Source organism: Sturnira hondurensis, unplaced genomic scaffold, assembly GCF_014824575.4.
Source record: "Sturnira hondurensis isolate 20B ecotype Veracruz unplaced genomic scaffold, ASM1482457v3 Scaffold0024822, whole genome shotgun sequence".
In the NCBI taxonomy this organism is placed as follows: Eukaryota; Metazoa; Chordata; class Mammalia; order Chiroptera; family Phyllostomidae; genus Sturnira; species Sturnira hondurensis.
Genome location: NW_028097453.1, coordinates 3,221,822 through 3,249,154, shown reverse-complemented (window position 1 = coordinate 3,249,154; position 27,333 = coordinate 3,221,822). Strand labels below are relative to the sequence as shown.

General features: G+C 40.7%; 1 protein-coding gene and 1 non-coding gene across 3 annotated transcripts in view; one reads left to right on the top strand and one right to left on the bottom strand.

The window, feature by feature from the left end:
* TRIM33 (tripartite motif containing 33) overlaps positions 1-25,487 on the top strand; it is a 110,694-nt gene extending 85,207 nt beyond the window's left edge. Inside the window, exons 12-20 of one of the 2 annotated variants that reach the window (XM_037038930.1) lie at positions 7,140-7,272; positions 8,419-8,482; positions 10,758-10,917; positions 12,012-12,361; positions 14,701-14,824; positions 16,450-16,524; positions 18,811-18,963; positions 20,433-20,483; positions 20,563-25,487. In XM_037038930.1, the coding sequence (XP_036894825.1) occupies positions 7,140-7,272; positions 8,419-8,482; positions 10,758-10,917; positions 12,012-12,361; positions 14,701-14,824; positions 16,450-16,524; positions 18,811-18,963; positions 20,433-20,483; positions 20,563-20,775 (1,323 nt within the window). In that variant the 3' untranslated portion in view covers positions 20,776-25,487. The remainder of the gene's footprint in view (positions 1-7,139; positions 7,273-8,418; positions 8,483-10,757; positions 10,918-12,011; positions 12,362-14,700; positions 14,825-16,449; positions 16,525-18,810; positions 18,964-20,432; positions 20,484-20,562) is intronic. The other variant, XM_037038931.1, reaches the window with a different exon arrangement.
* Positions 14,921-15,051, bottom strand: LOC118982043 (small nucleolar RNA SNORA44). Its single transcript, XR_005065464.1, has one exon. It is a non-coding gene; the product is annotated as a small nucleolar RNA SNORA44 (small nucleolar RNA).
* Positions 25,488-27,333: the final 1,846 nt, after the last annotated feature.

Genomic DNA, 27,333 nt, shown 5'->3' with positions numbered 1-27,333 from the left:
CTCCACATTCTCACTACCACTTGTTACTGTCACTTACTTTTGAGAGGAATTAGAGGTGTTACCACAGAGTGACAAAGTAAGAAATAGTTAACTGTATGAACCAAAATAGAAAGGGAAGCAAACCTGTTATCTCTAGAAGAATCACTTTTCCTGTCCTGTAGTTTCCATGGCGCAGGAAAAGGAAACCTGGGCTCTACGGGAGGAGCTGTGGCGGTGTTAATTATGTCACACAGACGGGCAGGAAACACAGACAGTTTGGGATGTTTGCTGACATATTTTTATACTGATCATCATGGCCACCCAGTGTAGAGTAGAATTTGATTTAAATAAAATTCTCTCAACTTGAATTATTTTTTACTTTGCTCTACTACATAGTGATAATGCGTGTTTGTAATTTGACTTTGAGGGAGTATGCCGTGAACCTGAGTACATCCTGAACTTATACATGAACCTGAGATTCTGTTCCTAATATGATCGACAGATTAGTATTCTAATGATTTCTTTCATATTTTTGTAAAGAATTTTTTTAAAATATATTTTATTGATTATACCATTACAGTTGTTCTATTCCCCCCCTTCATTCCCCTCCACCCGCACCCTCCCTCCCCCATTATTCTCTCCCCCTTAGTTTATAACCATGTGTCTCAAGTTCTTTGGATTCTATATTTCCCCCACTATTCTCGCCCTCCCCCTATCTATTTTCTACCTACCATCTATGCTATTTTCTGTACCTTCTCCCCCCTTCTCCCCCTCCCACCCCCCTGTTTCTAACCCTCCATGTGTTCTTCATTTCTATGGTTCCACTCCTGATCTAGCTGTCCTCTTGGTTTGCTTTTGTTTTAGGTGTGGTTGTTAATAACTATGTGTTTGCTGTCCTTTCACTGTTCATATTTTTCATCATCTCTTTCTTATATAAGTCCCTTTAGCATTTCATATAATAAGGGCTTGGTGATGATGAACTCCTTGAACTTGACCTTATCTGAGAAGCACTTTATCTGTCCTTCCATTCTAAATGAAAGTTTTGCTGGATAAAGCAATCTTGGCTGTAGGTCTTTGGATTTCATGACTTGGAATACTTCTTTCCAGCCCCTTCTTGCCTGTAAGGTCTCTTTTGAGAAATCCGCTGACAGTCTGATGGGTACTCCTTTGTAGGTGACTGTCCCCTTATCCCTTGCTGCTTCTAGGATTCTCTCCTTCATTTTAGTCTTGGCTAATGTAATGATGATGTGCCTTGGTGTGTTCCTTCTTGGGTCCAACTTCTTTGGCACTCTCTGAGCTTCCTGGATTTCCTGGAAGTCTATTTCCTTTGCCAGGCCGGGGAAGTTCTCCTTTATTATTTGTTCAAATACGTTTTCCACTTGTGGCTGTTTCTTTCCCCCTTCTGGTACCCCTATAATTTGGATGTTGGAACGTTTAAAGCTGTCCTGGAGGTTCCTAAGCCTCTCCTCATTTTTTTGAATTCTCATTTCTTCATTCCTTTCTGGTGGGATGTTTTGTTCTTCCTTCTGGTCCATTCCATTGATTTGTGTCCCCGTTTCCTTTCCATCACTGTTGGTTTCCTGTGCATCTCCCTTCATTTCAATTAGTTTAGCCTTCATATGTTCCTCTAATTTGTGACTTTGTTCCTCTAATTTGTGACTATAATCTGCCAGTTCTGTGAGCATCCTGATAAATAGTGTCCTGAATTGTGCTTCTGAGAGGCTGGCAATTTCTCGGTCGCTTAGAGTTATTGGCTCTGGGACTTTGAGTTCTTCTTGCGCCATCTTTCGGGTTGTTCGTGCCGGTTCCATAGCAGGATCAGAGCCCTAAAATGTTCACTAGAACAGGGCAACTAAGTCGCTGGGTTGTGATGTTGTATGTGGGGGCGGGGTCAAAGAGGGACTATGGCGCCCTGTCCACTGCCTGCCGCCACGGCCCTCACCGGTGCCACAGTTGCTGCCGTCACCGGGCCCACGCGTTTCGTCCCACTGCACGCGAGTGTGCCACCGCTGTCAGCCCTCGCCCCCTGGGGCCTGCGTGGTCTGTCTCACTGTGCGCGAATATGCGCCCACGGTCTGCCCCGCACCCCAACTGGTTCCCGTCTGCCTGCGCGCCTGGGTCGGGGGCCCTGTCCTGCCCGACCCTGCTCGCTGCTGGCTCCGCCCCTCTTACCATCCCCGTTGAACGGTTAGATGTAGTCGGACTTCCGTATAATTCAATTTTCTGTCGTTTGGTTGTGTCTTTGTTTCTCCAAACCTTTGTTGTATTCAAACTTGGTTGTGGGAGAAGGCACAGTGTTTCCACCTATGCCTCCATCTTGGTGGAAGTCCTGTAAAGAATTTTGTATTTGGCGTATTAGTAACTACTTGGATACTATATTGGATATTATGAAATTTTGGAAAACTTTGATATTTACATGCAAATTTAAATATTATAGAGTACTCATTTTTATACTCTGTCCAACATTGGTTAAATCAGTCTTTTCTTCCATCTTTGTCAGAGTGATAGGTAAAAATAACACTGATTTTATTTACATTTCTTTTATTTGCATGGTTGGTTATCTTAGGCTCATTGATATCTGTATTTCTTTCAGTTCATAGAAGTTATTATATCACACATGTTCTGTACAGTTATCCAGGGGGCTCAAAAACCATTGGCTTAGTGAGGAAGGGGGTTGTTCTACTGAAACGTCTAACTTTACGGTGACTTTATCCGTGTCTCATGGAACCTGGAGGCAGATGCTTCGGCCACCATTTCCCTGTTGGGGACAGTAGTTTCTGGGAAGCCCGAGTCCTCTGGGTTTGCCTCTTCCTGTTCACTCTTCCAGCTTCAGGTCGTCTCTCCGGCAGAGACACAAATTGCAGGCAGGAGAGTGAGAGAGAGTGGGAGCGGAGGTAGGTAACGTGGGACTTCGTGTTTGTTCTGAGTCGTTCCCTCCTTCCTGTTTGGTGAGGTGGGGCCTGGCTGCTGTCTGTGGTGTATGTTAGTGCAGTAGCCGCCCTCCTCTCTCGTCCTCCCGCAGTCAGGCTGCGGCTGCGGCAAGGGGTTCTCCAGGGATTAGAGTTTACGAGTAAAGCCACGGCCAGCAGCCGTGACCAGTGGGCAGGTGCGGCTCCCAGTCTGCTTTAATTGTCCCTTCTGTTAGCCTGTAGCCTGCTCCCGCATTCAGCCCTTTATGTTGCTGACATGCGGCTCTCTGAGGTGTTTAGTGAAAAATACTTCATTAATGAGAAGGGCCTATTTACCTTTAAAAAATTGAGGTATAATTGACATCAAACATTACATTAATTTCAGGTGTATAGCATTAGTGATTGTGTATTTGTATACATTTTGAAATGACTACAGTGATCCGTCACCTATTGCAAGAGTAACGTTCCAGAGACCCCCACGATAGGTGAAAGTCTGTGAAGTAGCAGCATTATATTTATTTTGTATATATTTTGTATATTTATTTGTATATATTTTGTATATTTTGTATTATTTAAGGTATATAATATATTATATTATTAATATATATTAATATATAATATATATAATATATTAATATATAATATATATAATATAATATATATATTATATATATATATATTAAGGCTTTATAAACCCTGCCCACACTCCTATAAACCGTTCCCACTTTCTTATTAACCTTTTCCAATCTTATAAACACTTCATATGCTCTTAAATACTTTCTACATTCTTTTTTAAAAGATTTTTTAATTTATCTTAAATGCTTTCTCCATTCTTTTTTTAAAAGATGTTTTAATTTATCATTCTTTTTTATTTATCTTTAGAGGGGAGGGGAAGGAGAGAGGGAGAGAAACATCAATGTATGGTTGCCTCTTGTGCATTCCCTGCTGGGAACTGGCCTGCAGGCCCGCGCTCAATCCACTGAGCTACACCAGCCAAGGCACTTTCTACATTCTTAAACCTACATAATTTTAACAACATATAAAATTCTGTATCTTTTAAAACCTGCGGTATAGTGAAGCCGCAATAAGCCGCAATATAGCAAGGGACGACTGTACCGCAATAAGTATGGTGACAGTTACCATCTGTCACCATACAGTTACGAAAGTTATATTCTTGTGGTGAGGACTTTTAAGATTTACTCTCTTAGCTTTCAAGTATGGTATTATTTGAGTATTGTATATCTAGTTACTATGCTGTATGTATTACCTCCCTGTGATTTATTGATTTTATAATTGGAAGTTTGTATCTTTTGACTCACCCGTTTCGCCCACCCACCTCCTCTTCTCTGTGAGTTTGTTTTGTTTTCAAGCTCCACATACAGGTGGGATTGTATAGTGTTTGTCTTTTTCTATCTGACTTATTTTATTTAGCATAATACCCTCTAGGTTCCCCATATTGTTACAAAATGGCAACATTTTGTTTTTTTATTGTTGAGCAATAATTCCATGGTGTATGTGTACACGTTTTCTTTATCCATTCATCTGTTGATGGACATATAGGCTGCTTCCATCTCGCCTATTATTAGTAATGCTGCAGTGAACCTAGGGGTCCACATATCTTTTCAAGTTGGTGTTTTTGGTTTCATCAGATAAACACCCAGAAGTGAAATTGCTGGGTTATATGGTAGCTCTATCTTTAATTTTTTGAGGAATCTCCATAGTATTTTCCAAAGTGGCTTCACCAATTCATAATTCCACCATCAGTGTACATGGGCCATCAGTGTATATGGGTGGTTCCCTTTTCCTGCCAGCATTTGTTACTTACTACGAGTTATTGATGATGGCCATTTTGACGTGTATGAGATGATTGATAGTTCTTTAGGGTTTTAATATGCATTTCTCTGGTGATTAGTGATGAACAGTTTTCTCGTGTCTGTTGTTTGTATATCCTTTTTTAAAAAAAGATTTTATTTATTTATTTTTAGAGGGGGAGAGAAGGAGAGAAAAATCAATGTATGGTTGCCTCTCGTGTGTCTCCCACTGGGCACTGGCTTGCAACCCAGGCATGTGCCCTGACTTGGGAATCAAACCGTGATCCTTTGGTTCGCAGGCCCGCGGTCAATCCACTGAGCTACACCAGCCAGGGCTATTTATTTGTATATCCTTCTTAGAGAAATGTCTATTCAGGTCCTCTGCCCATTTTTCAGTTGGATTGTTCAGGGGGTTTTTTGATGTTAAGTTGTGTAAGTTCCGTATGTATTTTGGATATTAACCTCTTACCAGATGTATCATTTGCAAATATCTTCTCCCATTCAGTCAGTTGTCTTTTTGTTTCGTTGATGGTTTCCTTTGCTGTGCAAAAACTTTTTAGTTTGCTATAGTCCCATTTGTTTATTTTTTGTTGCTCCAGCCCAAGGAGACATATCCAAAAAATAGCGTTACAAGTGGTGTCAGAGAGTTTGCTGCTTATGTTCTGTGCAGGAATTTTACAGTGTCACGTCTTACATTTAAGTCTTCAAGCTATTTTGAGTTTATTTTTATGTGGTGTAAGAAAGTGGCCCCATTTTACATTTTTCTGCATGTATCTGTTAGGTTTTCCCAATACCACTTACTGAAGAGACTGTCTTTACTCCATTGTATATCCTTGCCTCCTTTGTTGTAGATTAATTGACCGTATATGCAAGAATTTATTTCTGGGTTCTCTATTTTATGGATCTGTATTTGTTATGCCAGTATCATACTGTTTTGATTATTGTAGCTTGTATTATAGCTTGATATCAGGGAGTATGATACATCCCACTTTGTTCTTAGAGTTTGGCTCTTCAGAGTAATTCTGGGTTTTGTATAAATTTTAGGGTTAGTTACTCTAATCCTAATTGCTCTTGTATCCTGCAGTTTCACCAAATTGATGTATTCTAACAGTTTTTTGGTGGAGTCTTTAGGATTTTCTGTCCATACTATGTCATCTGCAAATAAGGACAGTTTCACTTCTTCCTTTCCAAGTTAGATGCTTTCGTTTCTTTTTCTTTCCTAATTGCTCTGGCCAGGACTTCCAACTATGTTGAATAAAACTGGTGAGAGTGGGCATCCTTGTCTGTTTTCTGGATCTTAAAGGAAGAGCTTTCAGCTTTTCACTGTTAAGTATGTTGTTAGCTATTGAGTTGTAATTTATAACCTTTATTATGTTGCAGTATATTCCCTCTGTACCCACTTTGTTGATAATTTTTATTATAAATGGATACTGAATTATTTTTAGGAAAATCCTCCCTTGCCTGTGGTATGTTTTGAGCTTCTTTATTCTGTTCATTTTTCTGCCAGTCCAACTTTACCTTGGTATATATATTTATAGTTTCTTCCAAAGTTTCTGCTTTGATGCCATCTTTTCCTGTTTTATAGTCATTCTTTCTATTTGGGAGGTAAGGAAAGCCAAGTGGTAAATGCATCTGTTGAGTTTTCAAGAAGCGTCCCTGCCCCCAGGGGGAGAGAAGGCGCAGAGGGGCACATGCAGACCCAGTCCGATACGTGAGCAGGAAGACGGGCAGTTAGTTAAGGGCAGTTGGGCCGTCTCCGATGTGGAATAGTGTGAACTCTTACTTAGGGCAGTTTTTATAATGGTACACAAATATTTTCTCATCTCATCATCACAGTTCTCAGTGTGGGCGAATGTTTAAAGGTGGGGACTGATGCTAAGTTGGAAACCAGGTCACGGTCTCCGTGCCAGGCCTCTGGCTTTAGCCTACAGCCTGTTGATGACCACTTTTTGTGAAGTAAGGGACCCCGTGTCTTGGGCTGAGGGCTTTCTCCTGCGTATACACATGACTCAGCTTTGGAGTTGGGCGTTGACATTGAATTCCTGTTTGGGTAAATGATTCTGGGAGATTTTTGGATGTTGAAATAGAGGAAGGAAGATGGGATAAGGATGATGGAAAAACAGAGTCTTGCATCAACTTTGAGAAAAGGCAAACATATCAGGGTGTGTCAACGCTGTTTTCATATTAGAACATAAAGAATTTAGTGTATTATTGGGTTTTGTCCTGTTCTGCTGGGTATTGGTTGAATAATATTAGTATAGCTTTAGTCACATAAACTTTACACTCTGTGGGTCCCTTAGGGTGCCCAAGGAAGCAACAGGCTGGTTTAGGTGTAGGATAATCTGTTTATTAGGAAACTGGGCGTAAGTGATGATCCTAATAAAATTAATAACTTCTACTGTGTTTAATCAAAGCAAATTTATCTTTTTGTTTTCTTTAGTTGGAAGATGCTGGTTCAAGTAGTTTAGATAATCTACTAAGTAGATACATCTCAGGCAGTCACCTACCCCCACAGCCTACAAGCACCATGAACCCTTCTCCAGGCCCCTCTGCCCTGTCTCCAGGATCGTCAGGTAAACTCGGCTGAGGTGCCTCCTCACTCTGTTACAACGAGAGAGAGAGAGACAGTGTGTGTGTGTGTGTGTGTGTGTGTTCAGAAAAAACTGAATCAGTGGGAGTGTGTGTGTGCCTGTGTAGGGAGAGGGAGAGGTTTGAAGGAATAAGCTCATGCGATTGTTTAATCACATCTAAAAAAATACCCTCATGACAACATTTAGACTGGTGTTTGGCCAAATAACCGGGTACTCTCTTCTGGCCAAGGTGACCCACAGAATTAACAATTCATAACATATCGTATTTTCCCCCCGATTGCTCCTTCTGGTTATTTTTTTTCAGGTAGTGTTGGCAGTCTGGCAGTCCATAGCTAACTGAAGCGAAACGAATTATGAATTTCTCTCTGTGTGTGCTGTTCAGAACTCGGCACCCCCTCCCCGAGCTCTGCTGTTCGTTTTCAACCCAAGTGTAACACATTTTGTAAAACAATGAAAAGTGGAAAATTTGTTGAAAAAAAGTGGAGGGGAAAGCAAGTGAATTTTCAAATTGTAATTTTAAAACAAAATTTTATTGGAAACTGTTAAGATGTGTGACTAACCAAGTTCGTGAAATACAGCTTTTCCCAAATCCCAGTTGTTTTTTTGACTTTACGGTGAGTTGGTTGCAGCAACTCCCCGCAAATTGACAGTGCAGATTTTTCCGCTGTAACTTAACTGTGATTTTTTCCTTACTAGAACAGACCATCTCATTGTTTCCAGAGTAAGAATAGTTCAGATTTCAATGTGAGTTTTGCATGAGATGCATCATTAATACCTTTTTTGGATCATATAATTTTTGAGGTTTACTGTAATTATTGTAGGACTTCTAAAATAAGGGGTGAATAATAGGGCTCTAAGTAGCATGCTTACCAGCTGACTTGGGGCAGGACAGCAGACAGCCTTCTCTTACTGCTCGGTTGTCACTCATCGGAAGGTGTTGCCGGGAGAAGAATTCTGGGAATGGGGCTCGACCGAGAGACTGGCTGAGGTCTGCCAGCCTGAGGCCAAGCCTGTGTCTGGTTTCTGAGAATTAATGAGTTTCATTATAATCACCTTTAATTCTGTAATTAGGTAGAATTCTGAATACTCTTATCTGCATTGATATTTATTTTAACCTATTGGTTGCAGGTTTATCCAACTCTCACACGCCCGTGAGACCCCCTAGTACCTCTAGTACTGGCAGTCGAGGCAGGTGAGTATCACATTGTGAATAGATACATATTTTGTTTTTTATTAAGAAATATTTTAAATACATGTTTGAAAAAATAGACTATCACAGTGAACTCTTATGTACTTACAGCCCAGCTTCAACAGTTACCACTCCTAATTCAACAGTTGTGGCCACTGTCAATTCTTCTGTACTCGCACTCATTCTTTCTTGGTCTGGATTAGTTTGAAACAAATCTCAGACATCTTATTTTACTTCTGACTGCTTCAGAATATATCACTTAAAATATAAGGATTTTAAAATTGTATAGCTACAAAACTGTTATCATACCCAGAAAAAAATTAGCAGATAGTTCTTTAATATCAATAGAGATCCAGTTAATGTTCAGATTTCCCAGTTTTTCCTATAAGTGCCTTTACAAAAAAAGGTTTCCTTGGATCAGATTCCGATAAGCTCTTTGCGTTGCCATCGGTAGAGGTGTTGAAGTTCAGGTCGGTGTTATTGGGGGTGCACTGTTTCCCCTACGGTGTTTCCCCCGCTCTGTTCTGGGGTACACTGCCTGCTGTGTTTTCCCTGTCCCTCTTTAGATCAGAGGTGTGACTAGATTCAGTTTGGTCTGGGGGGGTCTGCTTCACGGGGGGTGGCCGGTACTTCTGTGAGGGGCACGTGGTGTCTGGTTGGTTTTTGTGTGTTTTATGATAACAACCATTAATACTCATTTTCTCTTTTTTAACTAATTGAAAAATGATGTGTTTTAAATTATTGTATTCTTTCTTAGTTTACTATTTTAAACTGTTTCTGTGAAGAGAAACTTCGTCATCATTTGGTTATAGGAAAGGCTGAATGAATTAATTCTTTTCTTTATTTATGGATTTTTATAATGAATTGATTTCCCAACACCATCCAACAGTGGTCAGTGAGTCTTATTATTTTTAACTTTATCACCTCACACTTAAACATATTTTATATGTTCTCAACCATTATAGATGTGATTTTCATTGATGCTTAAAGTTTTCTATTTTTGGCCTATCAGCTAAAAAAGCTGGCCCCTGTAGTTGTTCTGTTACAACCCGGAGTCTCTGAAAGCTTCCTCGTTTCTTATGAAATGATATTCCAGGCTCGTCTTGTACGTTCCCAGCCTCAGACCTGGAGCCACGTCGCTAAGAACTTGGGTCGTGTTGATGAGGAGGACGGTGCTTGGAGACTCTCTTCCAGGTGCTAGGGATGCTCGTTACTCCCGAATTGTTCGCTGTTCCTCTGTCTTTTGGGGGACACACTAAGGGTGTGTTTAAGACAGAAGACAGTAGTGTTAACTGACTTTTACTCTCCAGTGTCAATAATTTAGTATAGCGCAGGAAAGACGTGCACTCTGAGTTTGTATATTATGTGTGCACGTGCACTTTTGAAGACTAGTCCTTTTAAACATTTGCATGACTTGTTCATTATATTTTGTTAATGATCAGTATTTTATTTTTTTATCTTAAAATGCTTTGTTCATTTTTAGACAGAGGGGAAGGAAGGGAGAAAGAGACGGAGAGAAATATTAGTGTGTAGTTGCCTCTTGTGTGCCCCCAACTGGGACCTGGCCCGCAACCCAGGCATGTGCCCTACCTGGGAATCGAACCAGCAACACTGGTTTGCAGGCTGGCTTGTACGGAGCCACACCAGGCAGGGCAGTGATCAGTATTTTTAGAAGAAAAGTATAAACTGAGAAAGGTTCATTCTTAGAAGTAATGCGGTCTTTCCAATCAGTTACTCACTTCCTCTTGCCAGGGGTTTCGCTTCGTGATCTAGATGGAACTGGTTAGCCACGTATCATTTCATTGATTCCAAATAAGGACTTTCTGGGTTCTTCACTATTTGTTATCCTCTTTTCCCAATTGCCTGCCCTCAAAAATTAAAGTGGCAGTTCCTTTGAGGAGGCTTCATGAACTACTGTTGATGATATTTTCTTCGCATACTTGTGGGTAGAGAAGAATTGAAACTGCTTTCATAGAGAGGCGCCATGGCCAACACCAGCATTCTGTGCTGTTAGCCTTGGGAAACTGTTACTTCCTAGACTTTTTCCATGATGTAGTGTGAGTGCATCAGACCGTAATGCGGTGTGTGTAAGGTCTTCTGAAAGTGCCATCTCCATTTTTGAGAAGTGGAAGCTAAGTTTATAGCACAGTCCTTTTAACACCATTCTAAAGTGTCCTTATCATTTTAAAGTTAATAAATTATCTGTTTTCACATTAATGATGATTGCTTTTATATACACCACATAGCCAAACATACATGGCCTTTGTTGTCTTACTAGCTGTGGGTCATCAGGAAGAACTGCTGAGAAGACAAGTCTTAGTTTCAAGTCTGATCAGGTGAAGGTCAAGCAAGAACCTGGGACCGAAGATGAAATATGTAGCTTCTCAGGCGCCGTGAAGCAGGAGAAGACGGAGGATGGCAGGAGGAGCGCCTGCATGGTAAAGTCCTGCTGGGCCGCCAGGGGCCTCCCCTGCGTGTGTCAGACGGACCAGTGCGTCTGCAAACGTGTATTTGTGTGTGACTGTTTGCGCCTGGTACTCGCTAAATATCTCTTTCTAATCAGAACAGACGTAATCACATTAAGGACTCATTTCAGATGATCTTTTAGTTTGTAATTGGTCAGTATCGTTGCCATGATTCTAAATCAAGTTCTGTCTTACTCTGAATTTATTAATCATCTCAATAGTCCCATTGAGTCTCAGGCCACAAATGGTCCTTGGCTATTTTCCGGGCCTGTAAGTTCAGAATTAAGGCTGCTGACATGAGAGAAGTTTAAACAAAGAGTTCTGTGATGGGAAGATTACCTTTAGCTTACGAATTACCAACCATTTTAGAGTTCCCAGGTGGAACACTATAGAATTTTTATATAGGATGAAAGAAGGCCCAATTCCCTCTTCGTTTTGATATTTCGATCTTGGTTTTTCTTCCTTCCCAGACTTAAAGCCTCATGTTCTGTGTGGTTGGCCCAGAAATTTCAGCTCGATCCCCTGTGTGTTGAATGCGGTGTGTGCGGAGGTAGTGAGCCCCACACTGAGTCCGGTGTTCAGGAGCAGTGTCTCCTCTTCGCCCAGAGCTTGGTGTGGGTCGTGCCCCCAGAACAGGGTAAAGCATTCTGTGTTACACTGTTACGATCCTCCTGCAGTTGTATAATGATAAGTGAGCGGAAGACTATTTCAGAATGCTTCTCAAAAACCATGCAGCAGATTCTTGTGTGAAAAATAACATACTAAGTCAACTCTGGGTGGGAAAAGTGTAACCCTGTGCTCACTCCCACATCAGTGTGCTTAACTGTTAAATTAATTTCCTTACTATCTGATTGATCCGGTATTAACATGCCTAAATTCACTATAAATTAGTGTGCCTAAATAATTTTAGGGCTGATTTTGTTCCTTTATGTAACTAATGTAATGTCCAGAGTAATTTTAAGCTAGTCTATCTGTACGTATGTTGACATAAACTTTAAACACACACCCACACTGCAAACAGCAGTGAGTAGGTGATTGTTCAGGCATTCGTCCTTGTTCTGTTGCAGCTGAGCAGTCCGGAGAGCAGTCTGACTCCGCCTCTCTCGACCAGCCTGCACCTGGAGAGCGAGCTGGATGCATTACCGAGCCTGGAAAACCACGTGAAAACTGAGCCCACAGATACGAATGAAAGCTGCAAACAGTCAGGGCTCAGCAGCCTCGTTAATGGAAAGTCCTCAATTCGAAGCCTCATGCACAGGGCGGCCAGGATGGGAGGAGACGGTAACAGCAAAGACGATGACCCAAATGAGGACTGGTGTGCTGTCTGCCAAAATGGAGGGGACCTCTTGTGTTGTGAAAAATGCCCCAAGGTTTTCCATCTAACTTGTCATGTTCCAACACTTCTTAGCTTTCCAAGGTATCAGAGAAAGAATTGATTTTTTTTGTTGTTTACTTTCATGAGCTAAAAAAAAAACTCCAGAAAGTTATTCAGGGCAGATGGCCTTCTAAACCAATGCATACACAGTATTTCTGTAAAACGTGGGCCTATTTATTTTTCTTTTGGTGCTACCTTCAAGAGAAGCTAATAGCTGAATGATAAAACGCCCAAGATATAAGTGGAACATTAATAATAAAAAATAGTTCATTTCCTACCTTCAGTTTATACTTAATGTAAACAAATTAGATAAAACTCCAAATTATGAGGGGCGAGGGTCCTTGGGTGTTGGAGAAAGTAGATTTCCTCTTGAAGCTGAATTTTAAAAAATCTATTAATTTTAATGGGGTCTACAGTTAGGATTTTATTTATGAATACTATTTAGTTTTGTGGAAACTCGTTTGGATCTCACCCAAAGTTACTTTTGTAATGTTTGAAAGCTCTCAGAAGACATTTTAAAGAAAAAAACACCTTTGTAAAATCGCCTTCTGTGTCTTGACTTTTTTAAGAAATAGCTTCCTCTTGACCACTGGAGGCAGTTAATTTGGTGGCAGTGCCTGCCCGAAGCACCGTGCAGACTTCTCAGACTTGTCCTTAAATCTGGTTGGAATGTCTTTCAGCCATTGACTTTGGAATGAACGGTTACTGACTTATTTAAAAGTGAACCATTTGGGGAATAAAATAAGTAAAAGAGCGTTGTCCTCAGACTGGGTGACCCCGTGGCAAGCCGCGACAATAGCTAATACCGTGGACCCGATGCGTTGGACTGGACTTCACAGCCTGTAGTCTGGCGGCGACTCTGCTGTGCACTGGCCTCGTTACTTTGGGCAGTTCACAAACTTTTGGGGATTATTGTTTGCACCTACATGTGGCAGTTCCCTTTAGAAGAGCTCTTTTTCTTCTTTCCATTGTTTTATCTTCATTTGATTTCAGAGACCGTGAAGTAGTAGAGTCGTACATCTTTCTTTCACCCTTTACCCTTCTACAGCCCTTCCCCTGGGTTTCTTTTCAAGTCAAGGTAAACCAGTGTTCTTGGGAACACCTAGCTGCTTTTCTATCTGTAGATGATTAGATTTCTTTTCTTTTTTCCCATCCCCTTCTCTTCTTTCTCACTGGAGGACATCCTTGCTGGTTTAAGGGGTTGCGGAGGAGCGGGGTAAGAGAGGGAGAGAGACATCAGTGTGAGTGAAACATCGATCGGTTGCCTCTAGTATGCTCCCAGACCCAGGATGGAACCCACAACCTTGGCATGTGCCCTGACTGGGAATCGAACCTGTAACCTTTCAGTTGACGAGATGATGCTCCAACCAACCCACACTGGCTAGGGCTCCTCTTAGATTTCTGAGAAGCAATAATTTTAGTTGAGTAATGCTGCCCTTTTTGAAAAATTCGACCTTTTGCCTTAGAAAAGTGGTGGATATAGAAATAGTGTCAGAATATTTTTCTGAAGAATTGTAATTCTTACCTAAATCTTAGGAGGTGTAGTCATTTGCCAGAGATACAATAACAACCCTTCTTTTTTTTTTTAACTTTTTTAGAAAAGAAAAGCATTGGCATTTTGGTTAGAAATTAAGGCTTTTCGTATTTTTCCTTTGAATAGTAACATCTGCTGGAACATTAGAATTCTGCACCGAGTGCTTTCTCTCAAAGGCAGATGCTTTGGAAGGGAGTGAAACCGTTGGCACACATTAGTAGGGTCTCTGCACTCAGAACGTGTTTATCTGTGGTCGGAACGAGGCGGGGTTGAGTATGGGTGATTCACTGGAGTTTATGCTTTGATGGAAATCTTGGTGTAAACAAACCACAGACTGAGCGGATTTAAAAGCTTAGGGGTGTGTATGCGTGTGCTTGCACTTGCAGGAGGCCGTGCGTGTGTCTCCTAGGCTTCTGACCGGCCATGAGGAGAGTTGTTTTATTTGGCATGTATTCCGCATTGCTCAATACATGCTGAGAGAGTACAGGACCCCTGAGGGATGCCGTATCCTGTGCTCTTGTCTGTGGATACGGGGCCATTATAATCACTGGGGCCTGAGAGTTGGTCTTATGCTACAAATACAGACCATCAGCTCCGTACAAGGAAAAAACCACTTCTGAATGCCAAGGTATCAGTTTCATACTGCTTTCTGTAGGTAATCAATTGAAGAATGACTGGGAAAGTTTTTATCATACAGCCACTCTTTATGAGATTTAACAAGATTAGAACCCCCCCCCCAATTGAGTAGTAAAGAAAGAAAACAACAAATTAGTCTTAACCTCTAGGAAATTAGCTTCTCTAGAGTGAGTTATAAAAATATGGACTGATTGCCTGTTTCTTTCCTCAGTGGGGACTGGATATGCACATTTTGCAGAGATATTGGGAAACCAGAGGTTGAATATGATTGTGACAATTTGCAGCATAGTAAGAAGGGGAAAACTGCACAGGGATTAAGCCCTGTGGACCAAAGGGTAAGTGTCAAATGAATTGATGTATTATTAGGGATTCTGCAGTTGCCTCGCTAAACATCCTGTAAATTTTATTTATTTACTTATTTCCCCCTGAGCTGTAACAGGAAAGGTGAGTGGCCGCTGCAGGTACCGTGCTGACCTGAGCTGTCAGACCCTCTCCAGGTTGCTTGTGCACGCAGTTGGAGACCCCGTGGCTACAACCAGCCACAGCCCTTGGAAACATGCTGAATTTTTTTAAGTGTAATATACATGTAACTTGATACATTTTCATTTGTTAATCTCTGCGTCTAATGGTATATTGATGACCTCTGAAATCTTTAGCCCTCAGCTCTAGACTCTTATATCCAGCTTTCTCACATTTAACCTGTCCCAAGCACAATGTTTTTGTAGACAGAGAGGGAGGGAGGGAGGGAGGAGGAGAGGGAGAGATAGTCAGTGTGAGAGAGGGACGTCAGCTGCTTGCCAGGAATCGAACCTGTGATCTTTCGCTTTCTGGGACCACACCCAGCCAACCGATCTGCACCAGTCAGAGCCCCGACCAAAATGTTGAGTTTTAAAAAATTACCTTCAAACAGTAAAAGCAGTAAACAAGCGATAACAACGTAAAAAACTGCTTTTCCCCCAGTGTTTTACATCATGGAATGGCACCACTGTTTACCTCTGTTGCTCAGATCAGAAATCTCTGAGAAACAAAAGAAACAGGAATGACTGTAATCGTGTTTCTTACTTTCCCTAACCACGACCTTCTGAGACCACCGTCATGGTCTGTCCTCTGCACTGTTGTGATAGTCCCATCACCGGGCTCCCTGATTCTGCCCTTGGCCCTCTGCGGTCATTTTCTGTGCTGGGTACAGTGTTATTTTTGAAAATGCAAACAAGGCTGTCACTGTCTTGCCTAAAACCCTCTAATAACTTCTCATCATATTAGAAACGAGATCTGAAATCTTTTCCTCATCTTCAGTTGAATTTCTGCTCATGTGGTCCATAGTCCGATCTCCAAAGACAGAGTAGCGTTCACATAGTTCTGTGGTTCATGATGTTTGGCTCTCATCCGATGTACACACTTACAGAATCCTTTGTCCGCCGTTTATAAAGAGAATGTGTTTAGAGTGTACAAACTTAATATTAAAAGAAGTTTAAGTAAATGAAAATCGTAAATGTAAAATGCATTTCAATTTATTTCTGTTTGTGTAAAAAAAACTCTAGAATCAGATTGAGAAGACTTACACAGGTAGTTTTTATTAATTTAGACCCTGAGTGGAATCATTTGAAGAAAGGGAATAATAACACATGGCTGGCCGGCCTAAGGGAAACACAATGAACAGCAACAGCGATAATTTATAGATTACCAGGCTGTCTGTAAATTGTTGTATAGAGCGCTGTGTGTTACTTGGCTCACTCCTTTCCATGTATATAAATTGTTGAGTCAATAATACATCAGAACAATGGCCTTCTGTCGTTGGTAAGTTCGTTTACAGTAGAGCAGAAGATCGTTCCAAAACTGTATGGGAAACCAGGCAGTTTTACTTGGATGTGTGTTCAGGTGGAGACTAGGATGTAGGAGGCTTATGATCAGTTTGCAGTAAGAACTTATTAAGGGTTTTCTTTTCTTTTTTGGGGGCCAGAAATGTGAACGTCTCCTGCTTTACCTCTATTGTCATGAGTTAAGTATTGAATTCCAGGAGCCAGTTCCTGCTTCGGTAAGTTGTTCACCTTAGTGCCTCCCTGGTAAAGAAGTTAGACTCCTGTGTTAAAACTCAGGCTTCTTGAATAATCTCCTTGACCTTTCCAAGGCTCAGATTTCTTTCCTAATACTGTTTCTTCCCTCATTGGGTACTTTGAAGGATTGTATGTGATAACCCGTGTAAAATGTTTTAGCATAGTACCTAGTAACATTTTAAGTATTTCTTATAATCAGAAATTTCACTAGGGCCAAATGGATGTGAGATTCACTTGTTAAAAATTGAGGTTTATTTTTAAAGATTTTGTTGCTGTAATGAAAACTTAATGAATTGAATTTCCATGTCCTCTTTTACTTTTTTTAAAAGATTTTATTTATTTAACTTATTTTTAGAGAGGGGGAAGGGAAGGAGAAAGAGAGAGAAACATCAGTGTGTGGTTGCCTCTCATGCGGCCCCCACTGGGGATCTGGCCTGCAACCCAGGCATGCGCCCTGACTAGGAATCGAACTGGCGACCCTTTGGTTTGCAGCCTGCGTTCACCCCCCCGAGCTATACACCAGCCAGGGCTCCATGTCCTCTTTTACTTTCAAGATGGGTNTCAGAAATTTCACTAGGGCCAAATGGATGTGAGATTCACTTGTTAAAAATTGAGGTTTATTTTTAAAGATTTTGTTGCTGTAATGAAAACTTAATGAATTGAATTTCCATGTCCTCTTTTACTTTTTTTAAAAGATTTTATTTATTTAACTTATTTTTAGAGAGGGGGAAGGGAAGGAGAAAGAGAGAGAAACATCAGTGTGTGGTTGCCTCTCATGTGGCCCCCACTGGGGATCTGGCCTGCAACCCAGGCATGCGCCCTGACTAGGAATCGAACTGGCGACCCTTTGGTTTGCAGCCTGCGTTCACCCCCCCCCGAGCTATACACCAGCCAGGGCTCCATGTCCTCTTTTACTTTCAAGATGGGTGTACAGGATACAGTGAAATAAACTTGAACCTAGGAGTCAGAAGACAACTTCTTCTCTTAGTTCTGCCATTAACCATCCTTATAACTTTGGGAAAGTGACATAATTTTTCACCTTTACTCTTTAAACTTTGCAGTGAGAGTATTGGACTAAATTATTTCTTAAGATTCCAGTTGTATAATATAGGCTCTGTATGTTGGGGAGAAAACAGTCTGTAAGTATTACTTGAATAAACATGTAAAAATGAATTTCACACTGGCTCTGCTTTCATAAACCCTCTTTGGAAAAGTCAAGATTAAGAAAAGACTGGGAAAATTGTGTAAGTCAGTGCTATTTATTTAACTTAAGAGGCTTTTGTAAGGAATAAAGGCTCTAAACTCCCATGGCAGAAGGAACATAGGAGGTGCTCAGTGCGTCACCGATGAGACAGGATCATGCTGCACACATTTATTTGCTAGCCATCAGCTGTCGAATGAAGATACTGGGGAATGCCAGGCCTGTTACAGAGCACGGACTGGTAGGCCTGTTACAGAGCACGGACTGGTAGGCTTGTACACTGCAGAGGCTCAGAAATGAGCTGCGAAGCACAGAAGTCTGGACATGAGGAAGATGTTTTCTGCAGAGAGTAATCACCCGATGAGAAGCCTGTCTTGTCTTTAATAAAATTCAGGGGCTTTATTAAAATTAGTAGAAATAGTAGAAAACTACTTTCAAATAATTTACTTTCAAATAATAGCAGAAAATTACTTTCAAATAACTGCTTTTCATGAACTATTTAAATAGCTTCTCCATGTTCATTTATTTCTCAAGGACACAAATTTTTGACCAAGAGCGGGGGCCGGAACTTTCCAGCATAACCACTAAATGGTTAAGAAAAAAATTTGGGTGGTTATCATAGTCTTGCTTCTTCTGTTGCTATGTCCAGAGTACTTTGTGATATAAACATATCATTCTAATAATAATACCTTTTGCAACCATTTTTTCTTTGTTATTTGAAAATAACCTCTTGAGGAATCATAACATTCTGATTAGCCGGATGTGTCCTTAACATTAGTGACTGGCTAGCCTTGCCATTTGCTTTCTTTCCAAATCTACTCATTAAAGGTAGAAATTGGGGACCTTCATTAACATGGGGACTGCCACCCATTCCGGACATGATTTGTGGTATGATCGGGGCCAGAGATTCAAAGTCCATTCACTGTACCCAAGTCTGCAAGTAGCTGGCTCAGCGATTAACACCACGTATTTTTTGTAAAATTCATATGATGTACATTTTCAAATGAAACAATTTGATGTTTTTGAAGAATACTTATCTAGCCGTCACTATTTGTGTTTTTTTAAGATACCAAACTACTATAAAATTATAAAGAAACCAATGGATTTATCCACTGTGAAAAAGAAGCTTCAGAAGAAACATTCCCAACACTACCAAGTCCCAGATGACTTCGTGGCTGACGTCCGCTTGATCTTCAAGAACTGTGAAAGGTTTAATGAAGTATGTTAGCTTCCAAACTATAGAGTTTCGGATTAGTTTTTGTTTGTTCACTTGTTTTGTTTGGGTTTTGCTTTTCCCGCCAAGTGATTTTTCTAATTTGATCTAAAATTTTTTTCTGCTTCAATTCTGTCAATAGTAAAATTTTCATCCACAGTTCCAAAGAAGAATGTTTACTATGTGTAATTTGAAGTGTATACTTAAATATAATAAATTAGCAATATTATTGAATATCCCTTTGGAAACAAGTTGAGGGTTGCGATAAGTATAGGAAGTAGTCTGTAGTTAAGTGTATTTCATAGGCAGTGATTACAGACAGCCTGCATTTTGGGTACCTTTAAGAAAGGACATTTGTGGCGGTGTCCTTCGACTTCATTATTGACCATGTTGCTGTAGAACCTTAAAGTCATAAACTGATCCCTGGTGGCTCATTTTAAAGAGTAGCTCAGAGTGTATAGTGTTGAGTTTTGGGATCTCAGCAATGTATGGCTTTCGTTAACTTTGGTTGTGTTTTTTGTTGTTGTTTGTTTGCTTTTTGTTTGTTTTGAGGATAAAGCTTTGTTATCCATACCTTGAAAAGAAATAGATATCTGCCTCCTTAAAGGAAATAATTTTGGTTATCTTTTGAAAAAGTTGAGTCTCCTATTGTGAAGGAAAATTTTCATTATTATAGGAGAAGAAAATGAAATTGGATGAGAATTCAGAAAATCTTTTCAAGATTAATACTAAAATCTCATTTATTGTTGATGAAATTTGGGTGCCATATGACTATTACTAAAATAAATCATATTGAACTATTAAAATGTACTGATAGCTACCTCTGGGAGCATCCAGGTGACTTTGTAAAATTTTTTAAAAGGTTCTTAATTAGGTTAAAAGTCTAGTCACCTTAAAAACAATGTGCCACAGAGAACAGAGTAAAACTTCACTCAGAGTTAGGTTGATACAGTCTCAAGTTTTTTGTCTTATTTTCTAATCCACCTAGAGTATTTTAAGTAAATATGCTCTCATGAACTATATATAGCTAACGCTTGTCAGGAAGAAGGTCCATTTTATCTGCTTTAATAATAAATAATTTATGATTAATAAATTGCATATGGGTGGAGTTCCAATTAAGTGGTATGTTGAAAGTTGGGCAGATTTTTCAAAGCAGCATATTTTTTCCAATATTCATTTCACAAATGTATGTCTCTTAAGTAGATTGATGTATTCAGACCGATTTTTATTCAGATGACCTTAGTAATTCAGAATCTGAGACAATTGAAGTTTCACAGTAGCTTTAGGAATAGAACTTGGTAAAGAAAGTGGTTCCGTGTTCTGTAAATTTCAGAAAGCACTTATAATCTGGTCATAGCATTTATAATCTGTTTCCCCTAGTATGGCTGACTTTTGTCGCCAATCCTATGCAGTTTTATAACTTTAGAAAGGATTATAATTTCCCTTTTTTTTTTTGACTCTGGTATCCTTTTTAGATGATGAGAGTTGTTCAAGTTTATGCAGAAACACAAGAGATTAATTTGAAGGTAAGCTTTTCAGACCATGCAAACTTGGTGAAGGATTATGCGTTACCAATAGGTGAATATTCCTGTCTTTTGCTTGCAGGCTGATTCAGAAGTAGCTCAGGCAGGGAAAGCAGTTGCGTTGTACTTTGAAGATAAACTCACAGAGATCTACTCAGACAGGACCTTCGCGCCTCTGCCAGAGTTTGAGCAGGAAGAGGATGATGGTGAGGTGACTGAGGACTCTGATGAAGACTTTATACAACCCCGCAGAAAGCGCCTAAAGTCGGATGACAGACCGATACATATAAAATAGAATGACATGGACTTAAACCAACTGTTTAAACAGAGAGAGAAAGAAGAGAAATAATGCTTTTTACTGAAGTGTTACTCGAATATCCTGCCTACAGTGGGCACCTCCTTGAAGAAGCCGATAGCTTTTCCATAGTATTAGATGGAAGTGATGGACAGAAACACATTCTTGTCAAGAAAGGGGGAGAGAACTCTATTTGCACCATTAAAAGTAAAAACGAGAAGCAAAAGCGGAATGATACGAAAAGCTGTGTCACTAGAAAGAAGAGTTCTGATCGTTGTTAGAACTGGCAGGCGTTGGTAGCCGCGCCGCTGCCGGGTGCAGGGCGTGAACACCTGAGGGTCCCGTTGCGCCATCCGTTGCTTTTTTGGACCACAGTGCACGGTTATGAAAACAGCGTGTGTGCCTCCCCCGCACGCGCACCGGCTTGTTTTCTAGGTAAAGTCAAAGTTGTTCAGATTCCATTTTTGATGTCAGTGCAGGTGTGCATTGAATCATACCTTTATATTATTTCTCATTTCGATGCTCTTGGGCCTTAGTTTTTATATTGGTTTAAAGATTCAACAGTTGTATTTTCTGTTCATACTTGGAGTCTAGGAAACGTGACCACTGATCATCATTTAATCTGTTTCAATGGTCTACTGAAATAAACATGGTAACTTTCCCGTAGCAGATCACATGATTACAGTAACCTTTTCCAGAAACTCCTTCCACAGAATTGCACCTCTCAACCAATCACCATGTCACAGAGTTATATTCCCGTGAAAGGCAGAATGTGTGTTTCAAAATTAACCTAGTTTTCTGTGTATTTAAGTTTGATTGAGAAGGTGACAACTGGATCTGATCCAGTCTTCCTTCGTATCCGTTTCCTGATAGACCACTATTGGCAAACAGTAACCCGTCAGCTACCAAATGTGTAAAATCTTCTGTACTTCACTTTGTCTTATTTGTAAATAGTGAACGAAAACTTCTGGCAGATCAGCAACATTTGCTGAGCCTGTTTTTTAAGCTAATGTGTATTCTTACTAATGTTCCTATCAAGAATGGATTTGTAATATATGCTGTCTATTTCTAATGTTCACATTCATATTTTGAGGTTCTATGTTATTTTAATAGAGAACAGACTTCTCAGAAAATCTTCAGAAGCAGCTTATTATGAAAACATCAAAATATTGAAAGAAAGCTGGTAGGGTTAGATGACTCATCTGCCCCCAAGTGGGACATTTGCATGGACCGAGGGCCTGAAGGACAGAAGAGAGCTGTAAGGAAATCCTGAGAATGCACCAGTTCCCACTTGGATGGGCAGTGGAGCAATCTCACCTGGATTTTGGCACCCAAGGCAGACAGACCACCTTGGCTCTGCTTCGTTTTTCTTCTCTTCATTTGTGATGCTCTTGTCCAAGATGTGTGCTTTAGACTGTGTACATACAGGCTTCTCTTCTGTTGGGTTTAAAATTGTAGTCCTACTTTTGTATGGACCTGTTAGAATATAAAGTGACCAAAATAGAAGACTCTCCATTAGATATTTTCAGACATCAGCAGATTTGTGGCAAATTGTTTGCCTTTTAAAAAATACAGCTTAAGTGGTTCAGATTACACAGTAACAATTATCTGACATGATTGTTTAAGAGGTAAATATTTTTTAGTGCATATTGAATCAAATAAAGTGCTCTAAAGAAATTATTATGCAAACTCCTTTGGGTTTTTCTTTTGTTGACAAGGGATGGGGTGGACATGAACACAGTTCAGGCCTTCGATGGTGTGCGAACAGCGCTGGCTTTGCCACCGCTGTTGACCGACCTCGTTCTCCAGCTCCTTTCCGCCTCTCTCTGGGCCTCCTTGTGAGCTGCACCTGAAACCATCCCTAACTGTTCTGTTATCTAACTCAAATTTCAAATTCCTATGAAAAGTTTCCTTACAAGAAGGAGAAAACTGTCTTAAAATACTTTTCTCTGTGCTCATTTCCCTCTTCCCTACAACATCTGTGATTTTAATTTGTCAGGAGACGTACCTAAGGGCACGTGTTTGGGAAGTGACAAGTAGCTGTCTATCTTTATTTTGTCTGATATTTAATACTTGCTCTTCTCTTTCACAGTTATTAGGTGAGTCATATATATAGTTTCTACCAATGGAGGGAGAAACAAAATTTAAAGTAAATGTTTATTTCTCAATGTTTGGGGCCTTAAAAGATAGTATGTTCCCTTAAAGACATTTCCATGTTAGATGGGGTTTTCCCCCTTTGTTTTATTTCCGGATTGGTTCTTAAAAAGCCACTTGATTGTCAGCCTTTAATGGGCTCCGTTTCTGTTAACAGAAGCCCTCGTGCCACTGAGGAATTACCATTAACTGAAGGTGTTCACTTTAGATTTTGTTTACAACTTTTGTCTGCACACTGATCAACTGATCTAAGCTGTTTCTAAGTTGATCTGTTCAGCGCTAATTTAACTGTTCAAAAGTATAAAAACAAATTGATATTTGAGATAGCTTACATGTTTCCCTATCACGTTTTAAAAAGACGAATGTTGAACAGCAGTTACTGAGGCGGTTTCTTTCGATCGCTGGCACTTGCGTTCTTTATTCAAAGGTAGTATTTTCAATTAGGAGATGTTATTAAAAGCTTGCAAGGTTTTTGCCACATTTCAGTTTCTATCTTCTATCAGAACACCAAGAACAAAGTATTCCTTAGTCTGTTTTGCTGGCCTAAATGTGTGTGTTTTATTAGTGCTTAGCTGAGCTGATTTGCTGCAGAAATTGCATTGCAAGGTCAAGCCACGTGCGTGTCCCAGACAGTCAGATTGTAGGTCATGCTCTGTAGAGAAACACCCAGTCGTGACCACAGAGAAGTGACCAGGCGCTGGACCCACTGTTGAGGTTACCCTTTTCGGAATAACCAGGTACTTTCTGACTTCTATTTCTTAAGGAATTTTAAATAAAGTTTAAAGTCAGTTATAATTCTCACTTTTTGTTAACAGTTTTTCAAAATTTTTGTTAATCCAAAGAAATGATGTTTTTAAATAGAAGCAAAGGGTTTACAGTGTGCAAACTGTAGATTTATTAATTACCTCAGCAGGTATCCTGCCATATAATTAGTGATTAGTGTTAACAAGTTCATAGGTGTAGGTCTCCTGACTCTGCCCTTGGACGGGGGCCCACCAGATGTTTCTCAGCCGTCTCCTCGTGTTTTGAAATGGGAGCGGATGCTGTGGCTCCCTCGCCCTTGACCTTTTCAGTTCCCTCCCTCCTCCCACTCACACATAGCACACGAAGTAACAAACTCTCTCTTCTTGTTAGCATTGCGTATTTGCATAATCAGGATTGGATCAGTGAGTAGCTTCAGAAAAACCTATCCACCCCAACTCGCTTCACTAGAACAATTAAGTTCTGGATTCATACTATGATTTCTTAACTCGCACCATCTGTGTTGATAGTCTGCTGAAGGCGATGCAGGGCTTCCGAGGTGCGTCCCAGTTCGACCCTGTGCTGACCTAGATGTTTCCTTTGTTTCTCCCCCGTGCTCTCCTCGATAAAAGCAATAACACTGCTCTCGGTCTGCTGCCTAAGCCTGTCACGTCCTCGCCCGGGGGTGGTTTTATAGGAAAGTTTGTATGCATATCACCCCGTCTATCTTTTAAGAAGGAAGAAAATGAAATGTGTGCTGGAGCTAATGACAATATATTGTGGCATTTTATTTTAAAAATTGGGGAAAGTTGCATATTTTTTTAAATGTAGGTGTTTGAGTAAAAAAAATTGAAGGTACTTTTTTAAGAAAAAAATTTATATGCCTCAGTTTACGTAGACGGTTCAGATTTCAACACGTACTCTGGGATATAATGGTTTCTGTTCCTGGGTCAGAGTGCATGGATAGTGTTCCTTCCGTCTTGGTTCCTTGTGTTTGCCTTTGTGGTCTTTTATATATACTTTTTATTGTATCAGAGAAACAAAATTAAGTCCATTTGGATACATTTGTCATAATCAAACTACCAAATGTACAAAATTAAGCTTTGCCCGCTTGTAGCAAGTGATCTTTAAAACTAAAAATGCTGTTCTTCTAAATTCACCAAGTTTGTATGTAGGAAGGCACAGAAGCGACTTCCAAGTGCCACTGTAATCAATATGACCTTTCGAGTGTGGCCTGAATCTCAACCTTAAGAATGAAAGGGCATGTCTGGTCTGTCTCCTGGTCTGAAAAATGTGGGCATTCACTATGTTTTCAATCAGCGAAAGGTGTCTGTAGGCTTATCAAGAAAGGTTTGTACGATCTGAAAGCCTGTTAATTTTCTGTGTAGAAATACACACGCAAGGGTTAAATTCATGGCCTTACTACTTCCTTGCTCCCGGTATTTCAGTTGGTTTCCTTCCCTCTTTGTTTTTATTGCTACTACTCCTACCACCACAACTCCTGTTATTTTTGCACATAGTTAACTTACCCTTCAGTATGATTCTTAAAGAAAAAGTGCTGTTTCTGTGGTATTGTATCCTCTAAATAATCATATTTAATTTTTTTGGAAAAGTTGCAGTTTCTAATTGTTCCGTTCCTGTGTTTTTTGCTGGTATGTAATAAAAAAGCAAGATTTTCTTTTCATGGTTATTTAATACACTAGCTGCCTGTAAATATTTCTTGTTATAATGCTCTGGAATGTGTTGTAGAAGTTGTATTAGATTAGTTTAAATCCTTGTTTGAAAGCCACATTGTTTTGGTTATTTCTATTAAATTAGAAAATGGAAAAAGTTTTCAAATGAATTTCTTTTTTTCTTTCTCACTGATTTGAGACTTCATGTGAGTTCATTGGAGCTACTTCCACAGGCCTTGGAGGTAACAGCAGTCAGTGAACTAGGTATGGCTTTAGGCACGGTGAGGGCGGTGAGTGCTGTGACCGGCAGGACTCAGAGCGGAGCCGGCCTCACAGAAGGCCCTGGCCCCGCACTTTCGGTCAGAGTGGCCACCTCTTTGTCCCATACAAGGTAGGACAGTGTGCCAAGCAGAGAGTAAGAAGAGACTAAAATATACAGAAGCCTGAAAATGGAAGAGAATGGGTGTGTGTTTCGGGACTGGAAAAGAGCTCAGTTTGCCTGGACTAGAGGTAACATGGGAGCAGAAAACACTGAGCCGGAGCACAGAATCATTTTAAAGGGTCTGGGGCTTACCCTGAGGGCAGCAAGGAGCCCCCTGCCAAGAATTGGAAGCAGAGTTGGGCTTGGAGAGTTGACATAATCAGAGTTGCCTTTCAGCCATTGTAGCTGGGAAGAATGGGCTATCGAGAAGATTGGAAACAGAGGCAGTCACAGGCTGTGAGTAATCCAGGTGAGCCCTAAACTAAGCTACTGGCAGTGGAAATGGAAGACAGCAGTCAAATTTTAGACAGATTAAGAAAGTAAAATAGACCAATAATTGAGGCTGTGAGGTTGCCCAGGGCACATTTAGTTTGGCACCTACGAAAGTAATAAAGAGGAGAGGAAGGAGTAGATTATGAGTGGAGGGGAATGAGTTCAGTTTGGAGATCCCTGGAGCTTACGGCACTTACGGACAACTAGAGCGCAGGGTCCGCTGTTCCGGTTCTCATGTGAAGTCCCCGGGCCACAGACAGAGCCTGGCAGATCCTTGGGAATCACGTCCTTCGTCCTTCACCAGTTGTGCCCAGCACGTGGAAGGCCTCAGTGACGGCGGGCCGCCCGTGTGATAGGAACCAGGAGCAGTGAGGGTGTGCTGCTGCCCGGGATATCACGGAGTGAGAAGAGTAGGACACTTAGGGTAGCAGAGGAGACATTTAAAGAGGACAAAAAGGAAAAAAAGACCACAGATTAGTGATGGAGCAAAGCCAAAGAGCTCTAATGGAAGATAAGAGAGAAAGGTTTTGAGAAGGAGTGTGAGGAATCGGTGATCTACCAAGTGTTACAGCAAGAGATGAAGTAGAAATAAAGTGGCCATTGAACTTAGCAACATGGAAGCCATACATGACCTTGGTATGGGCTGTTCTGTGTTGCATAGCAAGAGTACAATGGGTTAGGTGGATTGTGTGCAGACTCCCCCCCCCCCCCAAGAAATTGGACTTGGGTGGTATTTCTTTAGGTTATATGTCAGTTATGGCCATAAATAACCAGGTAAAACATCAGACTGGAACTTCAAAATTGCTACCTTTCTAGATGCATTTTGTGTGTGGAAAAAGCATGGGTTTTGACCATAGGGTAGACTGGTTTGAACCCTTTGGCTTGAAATGGTAAACCGGCAGAGACCTGTATGAACTCCGAGTTTCGCTTTATTTGGGAAATGAGAGTAGGCATGTCCTGCCCCTGGTTCTCAACCGTGTCCTTTGTCCCTGTTCCTCTTCCTACTGTTGCCATGCAGACAGGTTAGAAATGGGATCTTCCCCTTGTTATGATGATAAGACAACTATAGACAAGACTTTAAAATACATCCTCAGCTCTTAACGGTGTAGCTTGTCCTTCACCAATTTGACTCCGGACTCCACAGATGGGTGGGCTACAATGCTTCACGCATGGTTTCGTCCCAGGCTTCCCTTTTCCATATTACCTGTGCTCAGGTGGAGGTAGATAGTGTCGCTG